This window comes from Carcharhinus amblyrhynchos, chromosome 1 (genome assembly GCF_965287045.1).
Source record: "Carcharhinus amblyrhynchos chromosome 1, sCarAmb.v2.hapA, whole genome shotgun sequence".
Lineage (NCBI taxonomy): Eukaryota > Metazoa > Chordata > Chondrichthyes > Carcharhiniformes > Carcharhinidae > Carcharhinus > Carcharhinus amblyrhynchos.
The window spans coordinates 12,575,210-12,590,483 of NC_137324.1; the positions used below are offsets into that span (position 1 = coordinate 12,575,210).

The 15,274-nt window shown below is 47.1% G+C and overlaps 1 protein-coding gene across 1 annotated transcript in view; it reads right to left on the bottom strand.

Annotated features, from left to right (window-relative positions):
* LOC145346307 (dedicator of cytokinesis protein 2-like) overlaps window positions 1-15,274 on the bottom strand; it is a 1,149,449-nt gene that overhangs the window by 730,234 nt on the left and 403,941 nt on the right. Inside the window, exon 26 of the mRNA XM_080193520.1 lies at window positions 9,532-9,659. Coding sequence (XP_080049646.1) covers window positions 9,532-9,659 — 128 coding nt within the window. The remainder of the gene's footprint in view (window positions 1-9,531; window positions 9,660-15,274) is intronic.

Below are 15,274 nucleotides of genomic sequence, written 5' to 3' on the forward strand. Positions count from 1 at the left end.
CATGAACCCCAAGATCCCAGTTGAGGCCGTCCTCATGTATGTGGAACTATTAGTCTCTGCTCAGCGACTCTGCGCTGTCGTGGAGAACGCTTACACAAAGATTGGAGGCCGAGTGCCCGTGGCCGCTGAAGTGTTCCCCAACAGGAAGAGAACAGTCTTGCCTGGTGATTATTGAGCGGTGTTCATCCGTTGTTGTAGTGTCTGCATGGTCTCCCCTATGTACCATGCCTCGGGACATCCTTTCCTGCAGTGTGTCAGGTAGACAACATTGGCCGAGTTGCAAGAGTACGTACCGTGTACCTGGTGGATTGTTCACTCATGTGAGATGATGGCATCCATGTCAATGATCCGGCATATTTGCAGGGGTTGCTGTGGCAAGGTTGTGTGGTGCCATGGTCACTGTTCTCCTGAATGCAGGGTAGTTTGCTGCGGACAATGGTCTGTTTGAGGTTGTGCGGTTGTTTGAAGGCAAGAACTGTACCACAAGCTCACGGATAACCTCACAATGCTCCACTTCTCCAGCTTCCATCCTAAACACATTGAAGAAGCCATCCCCTACGGACAAACCTGCTGTGCATACAGGATCTGCTCAGATGAGGGGGATCTCAACAGACACCTCCAGATTCTGGAAGATGCCTTCTTATGAACAGGATATGGTGCTCAACTCATCGATCGACAGTTCCGAAGCACCACAGCGAAAAACCGCACCAACCTCCTCAGAAGACAAACATGGGGCATGGCGGACAGAGTACCCTTCGTCATCCAGTACTTCCCAGGAGTGGAGAAGCTATGACGTCTTCTCCGGAGCCTTCAACATACAGTTAAGAAAACACACCAACACCTCTACTTTCTCCAGAGGCTATGGAAGTTCAGCATGTCCACTACAACTCTCATCAACTTTTACAGATGCGTAGAAAGAAAGCATTCTTTCTAGTTGTATGACAGCTTGATATGGCTCCTGCTCTGCCCAAGATCACAAGAAACTACAAAAAGTCACGAATGTAGCGCAGTCCATCATGCAAACCAGCCTCCCATTCATTGACTCTGTCTACACTCCCTACTGCCCCGGAAAAGCAGCCAGCATTATCAAGGATCCCACACACACCGGGCATTCTCTCTTCCACCTTCTTCTATTGGGAAAAAGATACGAAAGTCTGAGATCACGTACCAACCGACTCAAAAACAGCTTCTTCCCTGTTGCCATCAGACTTTTGAATGGATTTACCTCATCTTCCTTTACACCCTAGCTAAGACTGTAACACTACATCCTACACCCTCTCCTTTCCTCCTCTATGTATGGTATGCTTTGTCTGTATAGCATGCAAGAAACAATATTTTTCACTGTATACTAATGCATATGACAATATTAGATCAAATCAAGTCCAAAAACCGAGACACTCTGAGCATTGGACAAATGCAAGTTTGTTCCATTGGTTTTATGTTCCTTGATTATTTCGATGACATTTTCTAATTGTTCATGGAATCATTGAAACCCAGCAGTGCAGAAGGAAGCCTTCTGGCCAATCGAGCCTGCACTGACCACAATCCTACCTTTATCCCTGTAACCCCACATATTTACTCAGCTAGTCCTCCTGACACTAAGGGGCAATTTAGCATGGCCAATGCACCTAATTTGCACATCTTTGGGTGGTGGGATGAAACTGGAGCAAACTCACGCAGACACAGGGAGAATGTGCAAACTCCACACAGACAGTGACCCAAGCCAGGAATCAAACCCAGGTCTCTGGCGCTGTGAGGCTGCAGCACTAACCAGTGTGCCACTGTGTCATGCTTGTATATTATTTTTGCTTTTCCTTAAAGCCTGGTAAGCCGAGGTGTGGATTTAAAATGGCATTGTTCTTGATGCTCTTACTCTGCAGTCTAACTGTCCAGCTTCCAGTTATTCCCTTGCACTTGAAAATATAGTCATCTTAAAATGAATCAGCAATGTTAAACTATGAGCAACATTAACTGATCTTAAAAACTGCAACCCAGCATTATAATCATCATCATAGTTTCGCTGCTCGCCCACTCAGGAATGGAATATTGCAGACTAAGTACAATCACTACAAGGTACTAAACCTAATAAGCGTTCCTCGCTGGTACTCCTGCTTACGTGTCGAATAAAGAAACAAGTACATTGGTTAAGCCTCCCTTCTCACACGGCTTGCCCGCAACAGGCCACTTCATCAAAGTTAACATGTCTCATGACGACAACTCTTCTGTCGAGCTTCCAATTTTTTCTCTGCAAGCTTCCCCAGAGATTTAGAACATAAGAACATAAGAAATAGGAGCAGGAGTAGGCCATCTAGCCCTTCGAGCCTGCCCTGCCATTCAACAAGATCACAGCTGATCTGAAGTGGATCAGTTCCACTTTCCCGCTTTCTCCCCATAACCCTTAATTCCCTTGTCTATCAGAAACCTATCTACCCGTGTCTTAAATATATTCAGCGAGGTAGCCTCCACCACTTCAATGAGCAGAGAATTCCAGAGACTCACCACCCTTTTGAGTGAAGAAGTTCCTCTTCAACTCCGATCTAAACTGCCCCCACCCCCTTATTTTGAGGCTGTGCCCTCTAGTCCTGCTATCCTTTCTAAGCGGGAAGAATCTCTCTACCTTTACCCTATCCATCCCCTTCATTACCTTATAATGAAGGGGATCTCTATAAGATCCCCCCTCAGCCTTCTAAACTCCAAATGGGATGGTCCCACGGAACGGGAAGCAGGGGTCGCAGAGTGTGATTAGCCTGTGCCTGATTGATGAAACTAAACACTGTACTGCCCATTTATTGTGATGCGCTGCCCTCGGTTGTAAGGTTTCCGACCTCCAGTGGGCAGCGCATTCCAGATTCCCACCACTCTCTGAGTGAAAAGTTTTTTTCTCAAATCTCCTCTGAATCCCCTGCCCCTTACCATAAACCATTGTGATTGGCCCCTCAACCAAGTTGCTTCTTAATTACCCTCTACGTACACCTCATAATCTTATACACCTCAATCATGTCCCCCCTCAGCCTCTCTGCTCTAAAGGCAACAGTCCAAGCCTTTCTAGTCTCTCCTTATCGCTCAAATGCTCCATCCCAGGCGACATCCTGGTGAACCCCCTCTGTATCCCCTCTAGTGCAATCACATACTTCCTATTGTGAGGAGACCAGGCGATGGTCCAGTGGTATTATCACCAAACGATTAATCCAGAAACTCAGCTAATGTTCTGGGGATCCAGATTCAAATCCTGTCACAGCTGGTGGTGGAATTTGAACTCAATAAAAACAATCTGGAATTAAGAATCTACTGATGACCATGAAACCATTGCCAGAAAAACATATCTAATGCCCTTTAGGGAAGGAAATCTGCCGTCCTTACCTGGTCTGGCCTACATGTGATTCCAGAGCCACAGCAATGTGGTTGACTCTCACCTGCCCTCCAGTGGCAATTAGGGTTGGGCAATAAATGCTGGCCAGCCAGTGACGCCCATGTCTCCCGAATGAATGAAAAGAATCAGCACCGAATGCTGTTGCAGGACCGAATGCTGTTGAGAGGAAACCCACGCAGACATGGGGGGAGCATGCAAGGCTCCACACAGACAGTCACTCAAGCCTGGAATTGAACCCGGGCCCCTGGCACTGTGAGGCAGCAGTACTAACCATTGTGCCATCAACAAATTTTGAGAAGTGAATGGGAGCAGACAGATGTAGTGTCAGTGCTGGAAGTCTATCCCCATAGATTTATGAACATACCAACTCGGAGCAGGAGTAGGCCACTCGGCCCCGCAAGCCCACTCCACCATTCAACAAGCTCATGGCCAATCTGAATGTGACCTCAACTCCACATTTCCTCCAACCCCAGTAACCTTTCACCCCTGCTTTTCAGTAATCTATCTCGCTCCGCCAAATAGATGTTCCGAGGCTCTGCTTCCACTGCCTTTTGAAAAAGAGAGTTCCAGAGACTCACCACCCCCTAAGAGAAAACATTCCTCCTCATCGCTATCCCAAACTGAAGGAATTCGTAATTTCAAACAGTGATTCCCACACCTCAGGCGAGGGACAAGGTGAGGAAGGCAGGGCCTTTATGAATAACCAGGGCCTTCTATTGGTGAGGGATGAGAGGTATGGAGAATGTTGGAGGGTGGGGGGGGTAGTGGGATTGGGGGCAATGCAGTGGAGGGTGGGGGTGGGTAACCCTCACGCTGCTGAGCATAGAATCCCTACAGGGCAGAAGGAGGCCATTCAGACAATTAAGCCTGCCCCACCTAGGCCTTATCCCCTTAACCCCACATATTTACCCCACTATGCCCTCTAACCTACACATCCCAGGACACTAGGGTCAATTTAGCATGATGCACCTAACCCGTACATCTTTCGGACTGTGGGAGGAAACAGGAGCAAACCCACGTAGACACGGGGAGAATGTGCAGACCCCAGACAGACAGTGACCCGGGGCCGGGACTCGAACCCAGGTCCCTGGCGCTGTGAGGCAGTAGCGCTAACCACTGTGCCACAGTTGAGTTGCGTGCGTTTATTGAAAGACTGGGACAGTGATGTCGAAAATGGCCTAAAGCTGGTGTTAGATGTTGACTGACATCTCGTACCGTTTACTCTGCGTGCTTCAAGTAAAAGGTAAAATCGGCATAATCTCCCTTTGGATCGTGTGGGGGGAGGGGGGAGGGCGGTGTGGGTTGAGCTGACTGGTGGTGATTTCACCTGAGGGGTCACCACCCTTTAGGCGAGGGGCAAGGTTGAGAAGGAGGGGCCTTTGCGAATCGGCTCGGTCCGGTACGGGAATTGAACCTGCGCTGTCGGTGCTGGTCAGCATCACGAGCCAGCCATCCAGCCGTCTGAGCTAAACAGATCCTTTACCCAGAGGGTGTCTGGTTTGCATCCTCTGTGGCAAGGATGTTCTTTTCCTGTGGCACTGGCACTCTTAAGTGCCCTAATTGATGGCTCCGAAGTGCAGGCCTGCTTCCGATGCTCCTTGTGTCCACCAGGGGCCTATAATATGTACTGAGGATCAGCATGTACGCCAGCTCAGCCAAGATCATTTTAACTCCCTCCTGTTGATTAATATCCTCCCTTCCTATTGACTGATATCCTCTTTCTTTCCATTGCATCCTATTTCTTTGTCCATTTCAAGCACATATCCAATTTCCTTTTGAGAGTTATTATTGAATCTGCTTCCGCCGACCTGTCAGGGCTGCGCAGTCCAAATCATAACAACCCGCTGCATAAAAAGATGTTTCCTCATCTCCCCCGGCTCCTCTGTCAATAAATTTAAATCTGCTTTATCCCCTTTCACAAACAAAGCTTCAGCTGCTTCCTGTCTGAGCCAATTGATCTTGGTGGAAACCTCATTTCCAATCCATCACGATTATCTAACTCGATTGCTGAGGTACCAATCACGCAGCTAAGTTCCTCCAAGGGCATATTCCAGTATTTTACATTCATGCCTCTGTAGTTCTGCACCTGCATCATCATGGAAATTTACAGAGCAGCAAGAGGTCATTCGGCCCATCTTTTCCTTAATCATTGGTGGGACAGGGCCCTCTCTGGCTGGCCAGCATTTATTGCCCATCCCCAGTTACCCTGGTTCAGAGGGCAGTTGAGGCTCAACCACGTTACTTTGGCTCTGGAGTCACATGTAGGCCAGACCAGATAAGGACAGCAGATTCCCTTCCCTAAAGGACATTAGTGACTCAGATTGTTTTTCTTTGAGAATCGACAATGGTCATCAGTACGTTGATAATTCCAGATTTTCTTCATTGAATTCAAATTCCAACCATCTGCCGTGGCGGGATTCGAACCCAGGTCCTCAGAACACCAGCTGAGTTTCTGGATTAATAGTCTAACTTTAATACCAATAGGCTGTCGCCTCCCTATCATGCCTGTCCCGGCTCCCAGCCCCACACCTGCTGCTTTTTCTGCATCGAACTGTTACTGTTGGATTAGCTTTGACCACCCTCTCAGGTAGTGCACTGCACCAAGACACCACATGAGAAAAAGGTTGCCTCATCTCACTCGAGCTTCTTTACCAATTGTTTTAAATGTGCCCTTCATTTAGAGAATGTTGTGCCACAGGATGCAATGTAAGCTTAATTCCAGTCCCTTGTGTGTCTTGGCGTGGAGTTTGCACATTCTCCCCATGCCTTCCTCCAGGTGCTCCGGGTTTCCTCCTACAGTCCAAAGATGAGTGGATAGGCTTGACTGGCCATGCTAAATTAGCTCTTCATGTCCAGAGGTGTTTGGGTTAGATGGATTAGCCATGGTAAATGTGTGGGGTTACAGCAGTAGGGTGGGGGAAGGGCCTGGGTAAGGTACTCTGTCAAAGAGAATCGGTGCAGACTCAAAGAGCCAAATGGCCTCCTTCTGCACTGCACGGATTCTATGATTTTAAAACCTCTGAACACAAACATGAAATTTCCTCTTAATCTTCTTGGTTCTCAGGGGAACATAGAATAATACAATCCGTTTGGTGCAGAAGGAGGCCAACAAGATCTAGTTCACCGTTGCTATGGATGTGAGAAATCCCATTTCAAAGTGAAAGCACACTGCTGGCTCTCCTGATAGAATCCCTACAGTGCAGCAGAGGCCATTTGGCCCATCAGGTCTGCACCAACTCTGACAGAGCATCTCACCCAGATCCTCTCCCCAACCCTATCCCTGTAACCACTCGCAGTTACCCCACAAATTCCCCCTAACCTACGCATCGTGGAACACTAAGGGGCAACTTAGCAGAGCCAATCCACCTAACCTGCACATCTTTGGGCTATGACAGGAAACCGGAGCACCCAGGGGAAACCCACACAGACGTGGGGACAACTTGTAAACTCCACACCGACAGTCACTCACGGCTGGAATCGAACCCGGGAACCTAGCACTGTGAGGCAGCAGCGCTAACCACTGTGCCCATGTGCCACCCTAAAAAAAAATTAAAATTCAAAAGTTAAAAAAAAATTTAACTTAACGAAAATGTCAAAAATGTTTTTTTTAAGTAAGCTGTTAGCAGCTGCTTTTCGGACGGTTAGGCCCTCAGCTCAAATTCCTTCCCTAAACCTCTCCACCACTGTACCTCCCATTCCTTCTTTAAGGTGCTCCGTGAAATTTGCCTCTTTGAGCCAGCGGTACAGTGGTTAGCACTGCTGCCTCACAGTGCCAAAGACTGCGGTTCGATTCCCAGCTTGGGTGGCTGTGTGGAGTTTGTAAGTTCTTCCTGTGACTGCCTGGGTTTTCTCCGGGTGCTCCAGTTTCCTCCCATGACCTGATAGTTAAATGCATTGACCATGCTACATTCTCCACCAGTGTACCTGAACAGCTGGAGCACAGCAACTAGGATTTTTCACAGTTAATTCATTGCAGTGTGAATGTGAGCCTACTTGTGACACGAATGAGTAAACTATAAAAAGCTTTAGGTTCATCCATCCCTTACGTAGCTCAGTTTCAAATTTAACTTGACAGAGAAGTTCCTTGGGAAGCTTTAATGCTTTAAAGGTGCTATATAAATGCAAACTGTGCGTGTAGTTTTACAAGGTGTGTGTGATAAGGCACAGTGGTTAGCACTGCTGCCTCACAGCATCAGGGATCTGGGTTCAATTCCCAGCTTGGATCACTATCTGCGTGGAGTTTGCATGCTTTCCCCATGTCTACATGGGTTTCCTCCGGGTCCTCCCACAGTCCAAAGACGTGCGGGTTAGGTGGATTGGCCATGCTAAATTGACCCTTAGTGTCGGGGGACAAGCTAGGGCAAATGCGTGGGGTTACAGGGATAGGGCCTGGGTGGGATTGTAGTTGGTGCAGACTCAATGGGCCGAATGGCCTTCTTCTGCACTGTAGGGATTCTATGATCTATAAGGCACTAAAGAGGAGGCTTGGTGATAAAATTAAGGTAAATGTTTTTAAGATATGGTTATACCATGGATATGGAAGGCTGTTAAGGGACAGAAAACAGTCACTAATAGATTTTTTTTTACAGGCTGGAGGGATGTAATAGTGATATCCCCTGGAGGATATATCTACATAACAATTTACAGACACCACAAAAATAAGGCAAGTAACTAACTGTGGAGAAAATTATAGTTAATTGCAGGTGAACAGATTGGATATCTAAAAGTCACATAAAATTTAATGCAGGGAAATGTGAGTTAACAACTTTTGAGAGGAAGAATAAGAGGAGAATGTGAGTGTAACTGCAGTGTTGATTGGAACAGAAAAGGTCAAAGATCTGATACAAAAACAAAAAATGCTGGAAAATCTCAGCAGGTCTGACAGCATCTGTGGAGAGTGAATTGAGCCAATGTTTCGAGTCTGGATGACCCTTCATCAGAGCCCAAAGACCTGAAATGTTGTTGAAAGTCTCCGGATTTGCCCTTGTTTAATCATAGTATCACAGAATCCTGGCAGTGCAGAAAGAGGCCATTCAGCCCATCGAGCCTGCACCACCACCCAGGCCCGATCCCCGTAACCCCACGTTGAGCGTGGCCAATCAATCTAATCCACCCACCTTTGGACTGTGGGAGGGAACTGGAATACCCAGAGGAAACCCACACAAACACGGGGAGAACCTGCAAACTCAAAGAACAAAAAACAATACAGCACAGGAATCCTGGGATGTTGAAGGAATGATGTGGATGTGCCGGCGTTGGACTGGGGTAAACACAGACTTTTTACTATGTTGAAGGAAGCCAGGGAAGAAATAACAGATGCTTTGAGGGTGATTTTCCAATCCTCACTACATACAGGTGAGGCACCAGAGGATTGGAGGTCTGTGGACATTGCACCATTATTTTAAAAGGGTGCGAAGGATAGGCCATAAGGTTATAGGCTGGTCAGTCTAATTCCAGTGGTGGGCAAATTATTGGAAGCGATTCTGAGAGACAGAATAAACTGTCACAGACACAGGGAGAGTGTGCAAACGCAACACAGACAAGTACAAAGAACAAAGAACAATACAGCACAAGAAACAGGCCCTTCGGCCCTCCAAGCCTGCGCCGCTCATTGGTCCAACGAGACCATTTGTTTGTATCCCTTCATTCCCAGTCTGCTCATGTGGCTATCCAGATAAGTCTTAAATGATCCCAGCGTGTCCACCTCCACCGCCCTGCTTGACAGTGCATTCCAGGCCCTCACCACCCTCTGCATAAAAAAGGTCCCTCTGATATCTGAGTTAAACCTCGCCCCCTCACTTTGAACCTGTGACCCCTCGTGTTCGTCACCTCCGACCTGGGAAAAAGCTTCCCACTGTTCATCCTATCTATGCCCTTCACAATTGTATACACACAGATGGTCACCCAAGACTGGAGTTGAACCTGGATCCCTGCTTCTGTGAGGCTGCAGTGCTGACCACTATGCCACCGTGCCTGGATTCTCCAGTGCCGCTGTAAGTGAATGGAGCTTTGTCTCTTTGCCAAATCCTCCGTTCTCACTTGAGTGGGATGGGCACAGAGGAGATCTGATGAAGGGTCATCTAGGCTCAAAATATTGGCTCACAGATGCTGTCAGACCTGCTGAGATTTTCCAGCATATTCTGTTTTTGTGCCGTACTTACCACGTTCTTTTGGTAGAGAACCTCCAGGATGTTGCTGAGCAGTTCGACACACGCATCCTCCTCATTGCCTTTCTGAATCAGCTCCTTCAATGTGGTCGTCATTACCGGCAACAGAATCGCCCGACATTCTGTGAAAGGGTGAAGGCAGATCTGGGTTCAAATCCAACACTTTGTACTCCTTACAAACACTACTTCCTAATAACATCAAAAAAAATGTTCATTTTCACTCCAAAATCGAGACTCTCAATGGCCATAAACTCTATGGAACTGAATAAGGCCATTCAGCCCATTGAGTTTGTGCCAGTTCCCCATGCAGTCTGACTCGTTCTCCATCTACACAGGCTAAATGCAGGAAGGATGTTCCCAATGGTAGGGGAGTCCAGAACCAGGGGTTCTGAGGATTCAGGATAGACCATTTAGGATGGAGATGGGGAGACATTTCTTCACCCAAAGAGTGGTGAGCCTGTAGAGTTCACCACCACAGGAAATAGTTGATGCCAAAACGTTGAATATATTCAAGAGGTAGCTAGATATAACACTTGGGGCGAATGAGATCAAAGGCTATGGGGAGAAAGCCGGATAAGGTTACAGAGTTGGATGATCAGCCATGATCGTGATGATTGGCAGAGCAGGCTCGATGGGCCAAATGGCCTCCTCCTGCTCCTATTTTCTATGTTTTTGTGTTTCTATGTTTCTATGTCCATCCCTGAATCCTTGCAAGTTTACTTAATTTCCTTCTGAAATCATTGATTGTCTCCTTTCACTTCACAAGATAAGCTCTTCCTCACTTTCCCCTCTGTGCCTCTTGTCAAAAACCTTGAGTGGGATTCCCTGGCCTTTCCTGCGGAGTCTTTCTCGCGGTGCATGGCAATGTAATCTTCTGGTCCTGCCGCTGTCAACAGGATTTCCCACTGACTCCCCATATCGCCAGGAAACCCATGGTGTGGGGGTCCGCCTTTGGCGGAACCAGAAGACCTGGATGGTGTGAACAGTATATTCATGTCCCCTTGTCCTTGTGCAATTATTGGAGCCATGTAATATTTTGTGCAAATCAGGATTAAGCAGTAGGCATGGTTCCTCTGGCAGATTTTAGCTGTAGCTTCTCCTACCCAGAAGGGAATGTTTATAAACCAACGTTTTTTCAAATTATTCATTCACAGGGCATGGGAGTCGCTAGCATGGCTGGCATTTGTTGTCCAACGCTGACTGCCTTTAAACTGAGTGGCTTGATCAGCTATTTCAGAGGGCAGTTGTAAGTAAACCACATTGCTGTGGCTCTGGAGTCACATGGAGGCCAGACCAGGTAAAGGACAGCAGATTTCCTTCTCTAAAGGGACATTAGTGAACCAGATGGATTTTTTTGACAATGATTTCATGGTCGTCAGTAGATTCTTAATTCTAGATATTTTTTATTGACGCGGCACAGTAGCCCAGTGGTTAGCACTGCTGCTTCACAGCTCTAGGGACCTGGGTTCGATTCCTGGCTCGGGTCACTGTCTGTGTGGAGTTTGCACATTCTCCTCGGCTCTGCATGGGTTTCCTCCGGGTGCTCCGGTTTCCTCCCACAGTCCAAAGATGTGCGGGTTAGGTTGTTTGGCCATGCTAAAATTGCCCCTGAGATGCGTAGGTTAGAGGGATTAGTGGGTAAATGTGTAGAGATATGGGGATAGGGCCTGGGTGGGATTGTGGTCAGTGCAGACTATATGGGCTAGATGACCACTGTAGGTTTCTATGAAATTCCATCAACTGCCCTGGCCAAATTTGAACCTGGGTCCTCAGAACATTAGCTGAGTTTCTGGATAAATAATCTAGCGATAATACCACTCGGCCATCGCTCCCCCCCCCCTCATATGTTGCATGTAACCCAGAAGCCTTGCTGGGGTCAACCCATACTTTGGTCCCCTGATTAGTTTTCCCACGTCATGCGACCCCATTGGCCGATCACCCCTTAAAGGGTGCCAGACACCACAATGTGTGGGATGCCCATGTCTCACAAATGATTAAAATAAAAAAAACAAACACAAGCTTTTTTTTCCTCAGAGTGCTCCTGTGCACTGACTGGCAGTTACTAATCTGCAAGACTCTATGTTGTCAATAAATGATAGTTGTTTCATGCCCAACTGGTGAACTGACGTTACTCCAGCAATCAGCTATTCTTACCCAGTCTGACCTGCATGTGACTCCTGACCCACAGCACTGTGGTCGACCTTTAACTGACCTCTGAGACAGCCGAGCAAGCCATTCAGTTGAACCGGACAGCCATGGAGAAGTCAAGTAAAAATTGCCATGCCACATGGTGTCACGTGGCACAGTGGTTACGATTGCTGCCTCACAGCGCCAGAGACATGGGTTCGATTCCTAGCTTGGGTCACCGTCTGTGCGGAAACTGCACATTCTCCTCATGTCTGCGTGGGTTTCCTCCGGGTGCTCCGGTTTTCCCCCACTGTCCAAAGATGTGCGGGTTAGGTGGATTGGCCGTGCTAAATTGCCCTTTCGTGTCAGGGGGGATTAGCTAGAGTAAATGCATGGCATTATGGGGATAGGGCCTGAGTGGGATTGTGCCAGTGCAGACTTGATGGGCTGAATGGCCTCATTCTGCACTGTAGGATTCTATGTTTCTATCGGAATGGACTCCAGCGGTTCAGGAAGGCAGCTCATCTCTACTTTCTGAAGAGTGATTATGAATGGGCAGTAAAAGCTGGACCTGCCAGGGATGTCCACAGCCAATGACATCAAACAAGTACTTTATGTCTCTTGATTTGGATTCAACAGCATAATTAACAACCTCGCTCAAAGTTCCTATAAAGTAGGTGCAATTCTATAGTCCCTTTTATCACATCAGGACACACTTTACAGCCAATAAGCTACTTGAATGATAGGGATCGGATAGGAATGACAGGGATACCAGAATGATTGGGAGTGGGATAGCTTGATCTTGGGTTTGGACATAGCTGGGCACAACATTGAGGGTCGAAGGGCCTGTACTGTGCTGTACTGTTCTATGTTTCTATGTTATCTGAAGCGTAGTCAGTGTTGTAAAATGGATCAGAAAGCCTGAACTGAAGATTTTGAGCCTGCGTTAGCCGTGAGTGAAGAGAGACACAGGCCCAAAATATCCAGAGAGATAGATGGAAAACAGGATTCCCATCAGCGTAGAGTGGGAAATTCTGCTTGTGTGACCGATTAGCTTCAGCTGCATGTTATGACAAGAGTTATGCTGTGATGAATGTACATCAGACACTCTGGGATGGAGTCAAATTGCTCGTCGTTCAATTTGCGAGCTTGAACTTTGTGGGAGTACAATGGTTAAGTGAGTGAAAGAAAATAATGATCAGTTTAACTGTGCAAGCAAGCACTTAAATAGAAATGGAATGTCTTAAAGAGAATATGGTCCATAAAATGACCAAGAAGCCTGTAATTACAATGTCAGGTATAGGTGAGATTGTACTGTAGCTTTTTTCATTTTTTTTGTGAAGTGCGAGTGTTGCTGGCTGGGTTAGCATTTGTTGCCCACACGGCATGCTTGCTTTCATTGGCTGGGAGCATTAAAGTTGGCATGTTATGCCTCCCCCCCATCTTTTACAGATACACCATAGAAAGCATTCTTTCTGGTTGTATCACAGCTTGGTATGGCTCCTGCCCTGTTCAAGATTGCAATAAACGACAAAGCCCAGTCCATCGTGCGAACCAACCTCCCATCCATTGACTCTGTCTACACTTCCCGCTGCCTTGGAAAAGCAGTCAGTATAATTAAGGACCTCACGCACCTCGGACATACTCTCTTCCGCCACCTTCTACTGGGAAAAAGATACAAAAGTCTGAGGTCACATTCCAACCGACTCAAGAACAGCTTCTTCCCTGCTGTCATCAGATGGAAAAAAGAGGATGCATAATGTAATGTTCGTCATAGCTAGAGTGTGGAGAAAGATCAACTTAATATGAGGTAGGTCCATTCAAAAGTCTTGAGGCAGCAGGGAAGAAGCTGTCCTTGAGTCAGTTAGTATGTGACCTCAAGACCTTTGCGTCTTTTTCCTGACAGAAAAAGGTGGAAGAGAAAATGTCTGGGGTGTGTGGGGTTCTTGGTCAGAGCAAGAGATATACCAATATATCCGGAAAGGATGCTTTCCATGAAGCATCTGTAAAAGTTGGTGAGAGGCGTAGTGGACATGCCAAATTTCCTTAGCTTCCTGAGAAAGTAGAGGCATTGATGGGAAATGGTTAATAGGGACGCTAGCTATGAGGGTGACATGCTCTCTGAGCACACATGGAGCTGACCAGGTAGGGAATAAATAATCCCTCATCACCATAGACTTTGGTACCTCTACAGTGAGGTATAAGAAATGCATTTTTTCACTTTGTTCCTCGGTCTACAACCAGGCATAGACCAACATTGGTTTATTGGTAGGGGGATTGAATTTAGGAGTCGCAGCGTCATGTTGCAACTGTACACAACTCTGGTGCGGCCGCACTTGGAGTACTGTGTGCAGTTCTGGTCCCCACATTATAGGAAGGATGTGGAGGCTTTGGAGAGGGTGCAGAGGAGGTTTACCAGGATGTTGCCTGGTATGGAGGGGAGGTCCTATGAGGAGAGGCTGAGGGATTTGGGGTTGTTTTCGCTGGAAAGAAGGCGGCTAAGAGGGGATCTTATTGAAACATATAAGATGATTAGAGGTTTAGATAGGGTGGATAGTGATAGCCTTTTTCCTCTGATGGAGAAATCTAGCACGAGGGGGCATGGCTTTAAATTAAGGGGTGGTAGTTATAGGACGGATGTCAGGGGTAGGTTCTTTACCCAGAGGGTGGTGAGGGATTGGAATGCCCTGCCTGCTGCAGTTGTAAATGCACCTAGTTTGGGGGCGTTTAAGAGATCCGTGGATAGGTTTATGGACGAGAAGGGATTGGTTTAGGTTAGTGGGTCATTGTTTTGTAAGTGGTCGGCGCAACATCGTGGGCCGAAGGGCCTGTTCTGCGCTGTAATGTTCTATGTTCTATGTTCTAACACATCATCTGAGAGTTTGATCAGTGCTACAAGTGTGAACAAGGACTCGGATATTGTGAATATCTTTCAAGGAAATGGTTAAGATAAAGACAGAAGTCCTGGATGAAAAAGACCAATGATTTTTATTCTGTTGGTTAAAGTAAAAATGGATGGGCAGAACTGGGGACTGAGTGGATCACAGGATCTTTACAGTGCAGAACAAAGCCATTTAGCCCATTGGGTCTGACCAACTCACCCACAGAGCATCTTACCCAGGCCCTATCCCTCTAACTCCAGACATTTACCCGGTTATTTACCCTAACCTATAGATCTTGGGACATGAAGCAGCAACTTAACATGGTTGATCCACCAAATTAGCATGTCTTTTGGGCAGTGGGGGGAAACTGGAGTACCCAGAGGAAACCCACACAGACACAGGGAGAAAGTGCAAACTCCACACAGACAATGACCCAGAATTGAACCTGGGTCCCTGGTGCTGAGAGGCAGCAGTGCTATCCCACTGTGGCACCGTGCCAGTGATTCAGATTTGAGGGTGTCATTCAGACAATCTCTGATTTCACTGTTCAAAGTAAGACAAGGGGCAGGATAAAAGATAGCAGGAAAATGCTGTGGATGCTGGAAATCTGAAATATAAACAGAACAAGCTGGAACACCTCACCACATTTGGCAGCACCTGTGGAGAGAGTTAACGTTTTGAGTCTGTATGATTCCCAGACTCAGCATGTTGGGCAGAATTTTACATAA